Source organism: Mustela nigripes, chromosome 14 (assembly GCF_022355385.1).
Source record: "Mustela nigripes isolate SB6536 chromosome 14, MUSNIG.SB6536, whole genome shotgun sequence".
Lineage (NCBI taxonomy): Eukaryota > Metazoa > Chordata > Mammalia > Carnivora > Mustelidae > Mustela > Mustela nigripes.
Window position 1 is genome coordinate 19,276,041 of NC_081570.1, and position 8,985 is coordinate 19,285,025.

The 8,985-nt window shown below is 53.1% G+C and overlaps 2 protein-coding genes across 4 annotated transcripts in view; both read left to right on the forward strand.

Annotated features, from left to right (window-relative positions):
* Nucleotides 1-3,669, forward strand: part of DHDDS (dehydrodolichyl diphosphate synthase subunit) — a 31,573-nt gene extending 27,904 nt beyond the window's left edge. For 2 of the 3 annotated variants that reach the window (XM_059376752.1, XM_059376754.1), the window contains exon 9: nt 1,399-3,669. In XM_059376752.1, coding sequence (XP_059232735.1) covers nt 1,399-1,638 — 240 coding nt within the window. In that variant the 3' untranslated portion in view covers nt 1,639-3,669. The remainder of the gene's footprint in view (nt 1-1,398) is intronic. The other variant, XM_059376755.1, reaches the window with a different exon arrangement.
* A 1,137-nt stretch (nt 3,670-4,806) lies between these two features.
* On the forward strand, nt 4,807-8,724 carry HMGN2 (high mobility group nucleosomal binding domain 2). The gene is made up of 6 exons (XM_059376757.1): nt 4,807-5,020; nt 6,007-6,051; nt 6,227-6,256; nt 6,611-6,661; nt 7,301-7,396; nt 7,860-8,724. The coding sequence occupies exons 1-6, from the start codon at nt 5,006-5,008 to the stop codon at nt 7,893-7,895; spliced, it is 273 nt and encodes a 90-aa protein (XP_059232740.1). The 5' UTR covers nt 4,807-5,005; the 3' UTR covers nt 7,896-8,724.
* The last annotated feature ends 261 nt before the right edge of the window (nt 8,725-8,985 follow it).

Here is an 8,985-nt window from a genome sequence, read left to right on the forward strand (position 1 = left end):
CCTTGCAGTAAACCTTTATTGCTGAAATCCTACAAATCACTTCCCTACTCTGACCTTCTATGTCTGTCTCCAACAGATAAAAAGTAGCTCCACTGAGCGGGTCAAGTGCTTGTGCATATGTAAGATAGTCTTTAAAGGGGGAGGACAGAGCAATCCAGGTTTACAGGCTGAGCAGGACACAAACAGGTACACATGCTACTATAAGGTAGCATGTGGTAAGGGTCATCAGGGCATAGAACGCCAAGTTAGTGGCAGAGTGTGGTTTCTTACACGTGGGATGGGTTTGGAGGAGGAGCTCTGGTGCCAAGGCTCCATGGCCAGTCAGGGTGGCATCACGTCAGGGAGGCACAGCAAGGCCTTGGTCCTGCTCCAGGGGGATTTTCCCCTCTCCAGGAGCTTCCTCCCGCCTTCTTAAGGTCACCTGGTCAGTTGAGTATTTCACATGTACCGGGTGCCCAAGTGCCAGAGAGGAAAAGCCACACGGTCTCTGCCTCCTGGGAGTTGATGGTTTGTCTGAAGAAACACAGGCGAATGAGAAGTGTTGCCAGCAAGCACGATCCCTTCCCTGGTGTCAGAGCCGGTTCCAGGAGCCCTGGGCACTTGGGCAAGCCTTCCTGTGCTTTATTTTCTAACAGAAAAGTGGACTGTGGACACTAACACCTGTTCTACTCAGTAGAATGCAGTAAGTGGCTTAAGGGAGCCGAAGCTCTTTCTCACAATGTTGCTATGAGGATCCTTTGCTGGAAGAGTCAGGTCGGTCTCCCTACAGGAGGCAAGTCTGGAGCCAAACTTTAAAAAACAGTTGAGGGGGTTGGGACAATGGTACCTGTAGAGTGACCCTGGAAGCCAAAGGAGATGACCTAGTGACTGTGCCCCAGGCAGGAATAGAACATTTCCTGCGGCAGAGAATAGACAGTAACTTGTGAAATTGCTGTTTCCGTGTGAGAGCCTGCTAATGTGCGGGAGAGGGTTTTGCATATATTATCTCTAATCCTTAAAACCACTCTTCAAGGTAGACACAACCCCCAATTTACAGATGAAGAAATGAGGTTAGGAGAGGATTTGCCCAAAGCCACAAAGCTAGCTGGTAGGGGAACCAGAAGTCAGACCCAAATTTGCCTGGTTCTCTTCCAAGTGTAGGCCTGAGAAGAATTTCATGAAAGACAGAGGCTCCCACCTCAAACAAACCACGATGGACCCCGAGCTGCCAGGGCTGGGGCCCTTGCCTCCTGGGTACCACCCATGCACACTTCCTGATCTGGTACAGATCTGATACAGATTCACCGTTGTCCTGCTTATTAGCTTGGCCCACTGGGTGCCCCACCTCCCTGCCGCCTCCATCCCAGTTGCCCTCACACCTAAAAATGATCTCCCCACCCAATCCCCACTTTTCTCTAGCAGAAGGCCCGAGACATGTATGCAGAGGAGCGGAAGAGGCAGCAGCTGGAGAGGGACCAGGCTGCAGTGACAGAGCAGCTGCTGCGCGAGGGGCTCCTGGCCAGTGGGGACGCCCAGCTCCGACGGACACACTTGCACAAACTCGCAGCCAGACGGGAAGAGCGGGTCCAGGGCTTCCTGCAGGCCCTGGAACTCAAGCGGGCTGACTGGCTGGCACGTCTGGGCACTGCATCAGCCTGAGTGAGGCTGGCCTCCTGCCACTTTGACCTGCCCTCTGCCTCCAGGGCCCCACTCCCCTTTCTTTTCTTGGTGAAAGGCCCCTCCCTCCTAATGATGAATTGTGTTTCCTTTGCTTGGCAAGGGAGCCCCAGAGGACCGGTCTGCTGGCCACAGGTACACCTTTTGCTGGCCCAGTGGCCCCTGGAGAGGGTTGAGGTGAGAGTCTCCACAAGTACACTAAAGCCAGCTCCCGTCACCAGTAGGTTTGGAGAGCAGGGAGCTCCAGGTCTTCCCTGCCTGATCCTTCTGCCTCTGCCACTTCTGCCACCTCTACGTGTGCTCCAAATGCACTTTATTTTTTCACCAGCACATCCTTTAACACACAGAATTTCAGGGCAGAGGTCTCCCCCAAACCCTAGCCCTTTACCAATCCATCTTAATCTTCTACCCGACTTTCACAAAAGATTTGGCTCCACCTTGGATCCGCTGGTAAATAGCTAATAGGCAGCCAGCGTTATTTGGGCAAGGAAGGGGAGGGAGTGACAGAAAGAAAATGTGCCCATCTGCTGCTCCTCCCCCTGGGCTCTCCACCTGGGATTTGCTATTGAATCTCTACCCTCCTCCCACCGCACAGTGCTGATTGCTCACTGAAAGGCTCAGCGCCCCCAATGGCGCGCGGAAGCCAGGCGGGTGATTACAATCCAATTACCTATTGTCGACTCAGCCCACACAAGCTTTTCTCCTCCTCTTGCGGGGCATGGGGCCAGGCTCCACACCCCTGAGAGACCGCCCCGTCCATGACTACAGGGTAACAGAAGGGCCCATAGGCCCTGGTGAGTCTGATCCACCACAGGCCTCATACCCTGGAACACGTCACAGGACCCAGAGCGTAGAAACAAGCACTTCTCCCAACTGACTGCTGTCCTCACCATCTCAGACTCTGGCCTCTTGCCGCCTGTCTCAGAGGCTTCTCTGTTGTTGACCCGGCCCCAAGTAGGCCCTGAGACGATTTATTCTCAGCATGGCGGAGTCTCACCTTGTCAGGGCCAACGCTGTCCAGCAGGGAGAGGAGGGCCAAGTTGAGGGCTGTGTCCTGTCCCTTAACGTCTCCTGGCCAGGCCTTGCTGCAGAGCTGCTGAGAGGATTAGTGCCTTTGTAGAGCTGTCTGCCTGAGCAGCTCTGCTTCAGGTGCCGGGAGCAGCAAGCACCAGCCTTTCACACCAGCCAAACACCACCGCTCTGTTCAGTCTCCCCGTTTTACTTTCTGCAAACTGTTTCCCCAGCACCTCCCTCTAGGGGAGTGGTGGGGTCTTGCAAGCAGTGCTCCTAGCAGTCTTGAAACACCTAACTTCCCTATATTCCAGTCTCCTCTTCCCCTTCCTGTGCCAGGATACCTGGCACAAGAGACCCTTGGCCATCATCCCTGCTCCCAGAAGCAGACAGAAATGCCAGACACTGCGATTGAGAAGCCAATCAATGCACCCTTTGGCAAGCCCCCTACACACACCTGGCATTCCCCACAACCAATCCCTGGCACACAGCTCCCAGAGAGCAGGTGCTGTACATTTTCCAGCTTTACAATGGGGCTGTTGACAGCCTTAATTAGGGAGGCATGAATTATGCGGCTATAATGTAGAGCCCTACAATTAAGGCAGGAATGAGGGGCTGGAGGCAACAAACGGAATCTGCCCAGTGAGCCTGACTATTGAGTCCTGTCTCCGTTCTTGTCTGACTTTCCCTAATATGACTGGGGTACAGCAGAGATGAATGAAGCTGATGTCTCTGGGTTTAGGTCCTGTACTCTGGGGGTAAGGTACACAGAGTGGGACAGGCAGGGGCTGAGGGACCACTACTGCCGAGGTGCAGAAGCTGCAGATAGAACTTGTGATTGCTTCCTGCCCGCAAGATTTGTACAAACCCGCTCAATCCTTGCCTCAAGAAAGTAGGTGGGACCTATGTAAATGCCCTCTCACCTGTGAGCTAGTCCCCCACTTGAGGATATTTATTGTGTTCTTGTGTTCTCCTGGGTTTCAAATAGAATTTTAAAAATTATTTCTTAGATGTAAAACTTGTCTACAAACTACAATAGAAGAACACCTGGTTTTGCCGCTGCAATTGTCTGCCCTCCCTCAGGTGCGCTTGGCTACCTCCAGGATCCCCAGCTTTGGGGGCCGTGCGAGGTGGGGGAGCCAGTGGAGAGCCCTTTTGCCATTGCAACACCTGTTCCTTTACTTGTTTCCTAATCCCCGGTTGCTATCGTCCACCCTCCTTGTCCTCCCGCAAGTGAGAGGAAGCCAGCCTGCCAGGGTGGAAAGGAGGGATTTCGCCAGCTGCGATTGCAGCGCCCAGGCTTGGTGGCCGCGTCGGGTGGGGGCAGCTGAGCTTGATGTTTCCAGAGCGGGTGGAGCGTAGGGGGAGGGGAGTGTTAGTAGGCCTAGGCGGCTGCTCTCCATCATTCTGTGGCGGGGTTCCGAGGTCCGGGAATACAGGGACCTAAGGGAGCCACTCGACAGGCTTTGGGGTGGGGGGGCTTCGTTGGCATTTGGGGAGGCGGCTGGGAAACGGGTGCTGAAAGGACAGCTCCTACCTGCCCCACAGCACCCGAAGGGGACCTCTGCGTGTAAAGTCTCCTCCCTCGAGCCCCCACCCCACCTCGAGTGGATCGCCTTCCAGGTGAAGAGCACGAAAGGATTCCTCGGAGTGGCAGCTTGGAAGGATGCACGTCCGGCTGCGCCAAGCTGGCTTCCCCACTCTTTCCCCACTTCAGCGTCAGCCTTGGCCCTGGGAATTGGAGCCTGTGCCTCCAAGCCGCGCGCTTCCTCCCGCCTCCGGCGGAGAAGGGCGGTGCGGCCAGGCCTCGCAAACCCTTCTTCTGGGGCCCCCAGCGGGAACAGGAAGGAAAGCGGCCGAGATGCGCCCTAAGTGTCGCATGGCTTGGAGAAGTGGGTAGCTGGGTTGCATAAGGTGGAAGGAACTTGGTAGTTTGCAAAAGCCAGCGCTTGGCGGGAGCTGTAACGCAGAGCCCGCCGAATCGCACACCCCCTCCTCGTTTACAGCCATCGACGCGCGCCTCCCCCACTGCGCCCCCACCCCCTAGGCGCGCCGCCGTCTCGCGCGCCCTCCCCCCCCGTACCCCCCTCCTCACTCCCTCCAGAGGAGGTGAGTTTAAACCCCGCCCACGTGACCCCAGCTGGGCCAATGAGCGGCGGCGGGAGGTGAAATCCGGTTCTAACCGGTCCGGGGCTCCCAGCGCTATAAAAACTTTATAAACCCCCCGGAGCCCGAGCAGTGTGAAGAAGAAGAGGCGAGAACGACCCCCGGACCGGCCAAAGCCCGCGCGCCGCTGCATCCCTGCGTCCAGCGCTTACGTCCCGCCGCCGTCGCCACCATGCCCAAGAGAAAGGTACGTGGCGCGAGGGCCCCAGGCGCTGGGCCGCCGCTGCCGCCGCCGCTACCGCTGCTGCCGCCGCCGCCGCTTCCCCGGCTTCGGGACGCGAGAATCGGCGCCGGGCTGGAGCAGGCTTGGACGCCTTGCACAGGAGCTCGAGACGGTGTCAGGCTGCCCCGGGCTAACCCTGCGCGGCTCGGCTGCCCGCGGGCGCCAGAGGCCATATTGGAGGAGCGGCGGCCGCGGCGGGAGGAGCCATGTTGGCGGCTGTTTATCCCGCTCCCCTCGGGTTCGCCGTGCCCGCCCCGCGCCCCCTCCCCCATCGCCATGCCCCCTCCCCTCCCCGCGGGCGGGCAATTCAAACCCGAAAGGGCGGGAAGGCGGCGCTCGGGCTTGGCGGGCGGGGGAGCGCGCTGCCGCCAAAAAACCGCCGCCGTGAGGGGGCGGGGCCCGTGTCCCTTGGGGCGGGGCTTCACTGTGTGGCCCCGCCTCCGCCCACGGCCCGGGCGCACGAGACTCGCGCCGGTGCGCGCCGCTGCCGCCTACGAGTTCCCCCGGCTGCGCGCGCCTCCAGTCTCCCGCCCTCGACAGCTGCCATGGTAACGGCGCCCGGGCCCTGCCTCCGGAGGGGTTTGTTTGCACCGTCTGCAGCTGTTGCTTCTGCTTGGCGCCGCGGCGCGGGCTGCGCTCCTCCGAGCTCCAGTTTAGCGCGCGCTGCCCGGGGCGGCTCCAGGCCTGCTGGGGCTCGGACACTCGCCTTTCCTGCGCGCTTTGGGCCATCTCGGGCATGATGCTTGCACAGTGGAGCAGTAAGATTGCTGAGCATTCAGGACATTTTCATAGGAGCGGGGGATGCTAAAACTGGAAGATTTGTATGTCTTGGAAAAGTTGTGTGCAAGACTTTCCCCTTCAGTTTTTTTCCTTAGGACTGTTACGCGTAGTGAGTCGTAAGCATTGCCTTCGAAGCTACAACTTTCTTAGGTTTTGTTTGTCTTTTACAGGCTGAGGGGGATGCTAAAGGAGATAAAGCCAAGGTGAAGGACGAGGTGAGTCTTAAACAGCTTTGGGACTCCTTTGCTGGTAATTAATCACACCTCTAGTCCGGAATTTCCCTATGCTCTCTGCGCTTCCTATAGTCTAGACCGAACTGATAACAAAATTTTTTACCTTTTGGTTTTTAATTGTCCTATTTTAATTGTTCTATTTTTTTTCTTTTAATAGCCACAGAGAAGATCTGCAAGGTTATCTGCTGTAAGTGTTCTGCTATTAAACTATGTTTATCCCTGAATGAAAAGTATTAAAAATTCCCTTTGTTTCTCGTGGGTTATGGTTAGTGGCAGCTTTTGAGTGAACTACTGTCTTGTGGGCTCTCACCTGATTGATACTCGCTGGTTCTGAAATTCAGGTGGCTTGTGGCCAAAGTGGGACACCTTGGCATATTACTTAAATGGGTTCCTGGAGATTGGAAACTCCTAACGGAAAGCCAGCCCCAGAGGCTTTAGGAAATAAGAGAAACTTATGTGCCAGTAGTACTGTGATTTGGAGGTAGATTGTTTCTTTGGCCCATCATACTAATATTCTATTTTTCTTTTCCTGAAATAAAAGAAACCTGCTCCTCCAAAGCCAGAGCCCAAGCCTAAAAAGGCCCCTGCAAAGGTGAGTGGAACTGAAAGACTAGGATGCTCCTCGGAGTTGCTGCGGCTTCCCACATTGCTGGCAGTTCTGCTGTCCTAACAGTTTCATCCATTGACACAGACTTGATATGAGAAAGTTATTTGAACTGGGCTTTAAAAGTTATATTGGAATTGATCATTTTCGCAGGATGAGGCCTGTCCTTCAGTGTCCTAATTCAGCAGACTGATGACCCTGTTAATGGACATTCTAACTTGTTTTGGTAGCTTGCCTTATTTATCCCTGACATTTTGTAGTACGGGTTTTCTAATCAAGAACTTTATCAAGATAAAAATAACGGGGCAACAGGGTTCTGGGCGGGGGAGTCCCCAGTTTACAAGAGATTGTACATATTAAACCTGAGTATTCAAGGCACTGTTTCTTCTATTTTTTACACTCAAATAAAAACTTGTATACTGAAGACCACGGCAGATGATAATTTGGTCTTGTTTTGATCCATTTTTATCAATGGGGGAGGGTTTATAGTCTGTGGGTGTTATCTTTGATAAACCTGTGTCGTACAGAACTTTGCAGATCATACCCTGCTCAGGCAAAATTTGAGGAAACTGCTCTTTTTTTTTTCTTTTCTTTTCTCTTCTTTTTTTTCTCCCTTCTCCTTTTTAGAAGGGAGAGAAGGTACCCAAAGGGAAAAAGGGGAAAGCTGATGCCAGCAAGGATGGGAATAACCCTGCAGAAAACGGAGATGCCAAAACAGACCAGGTACAACAGCTGTCCGACTTTGTGGAGCCGGCTCTGAGTCAGTTACCAATTCCAGAAGCTTCTTTTATCTTTCTCCTACTCCTGTATCGCCCCAAGTGTGCTTTTCAGCCCAGAGTTTGCTTGTGGTTTTTCCATGAGCTTACATTCTGGAATCCTAAAGTCTCTGCTGTCCAATAATGGGCACTGTTGTGTGAGCTCCGTGTTGTGAGCTCACGCTACACCATAGTGTTTTCAAGCTGAGGATAAACTCCTCTTCTGATGCAAATGTGTTCCCTTGCCCAGTTGTCCAGTGAGGTCCAGCAGGAAGGTTACCAAGTTCTCAAAACAAGGACTGAGTCTGGAAGGATCTAAAATCTGAACTTGGGTGTGGGTGCAGTTGTAGTGCTAGTGATGGGATATGAATGAAAATCATGTCAAATCTGTAGGTGGTGACACTGTATTGATCTTCTTCTTCTTCTTCTAGGCACAGAAAGCTGAAGGTGCTGGAGATGCCAAGTGAAGGGTGTGCATTTTTGATAACTGTGTACTTCTGGTGACTGTACAGTTTGAAATACTATTTTTTATCAAGTTTTATAAAAATGCAGAATTTTGTTTTACTTTTTTTTTTTTTTTTTTTTTTTTTTTAAGCTATGTTGTTAGCACACAGAACACTTCATTGTTGTTTTGGGGGAAGGGCATATGTCACTAATAGAATATCTCTGAAGCTAAATTGACACAAGGGGAAAACACCTTCCCCTCCTAGTTTTGAGAAACTTCCTCTTGGCTCCCAGGAGGAGGGGTTCCTTGACGTTGACACACCTGAGCCGCCTGGGTACAAACCCCTTGGTGGTGTGGAAAAAACTAAAATTCAGTTTTTATGTCCTCTTCTCCCTCTCTGCCTTCAACATAGACTTGACTCCCTTAAACCCAGAGACCTGTTGGAACCTGACCCCCCAAGACATGGTTCCCAGTATGTCAGGCAATCTGGACTTGACAAAGTGTCACCACTGAGATGGCGTCCCTCAAAAGAGTTCCTTTTTTAGCTCGTGGATCTTCAGATGGATAATCCTGCCATTTTCATTTCATTTCCTGAAAGTCAGGGTCGGCTTGTGAAAAGTTGTTAAACAACATGCTAAATGTGAACTGTCCGCCCTCACTCTAAACGTCCCTGCTCCGAGCATCACATGAAGACTGCATTGGGTTTTATAGTGGCTTTCTGATTTTGGTAGTCCATTGAAGAAGGGAGTTTGAAAGTTGTTGTATACTGTTAACGATTGTCTGCCCATGTCCTGCCTGAAATACCATGATTGTTTATGAAAAGTATCTTTAATAAAGCTGGATACAGTTTGGCTTGGAATGCTGCCTCTAATCTTTTCCCAGGAGTGGGGGAGCCTGGTTTCTCCAGGTCTCTTGGCACAGGACGCATTCTGGTGTGAGGTGTAGAGGTTTTCCGGTCCAGCCGTTCTGGTCTCGTCCGGCTGTAGAACACAGTGCTAGGCGCAACTAGGAAAGATCCCTGGAGCGGACTGCTGGTGGAGGCCGGAAGCAGAGGAGCGATTTCTGTACTTGGTTGTGCAGCATTACGTGAAGTGTATTTCTCAAGGCAGAGT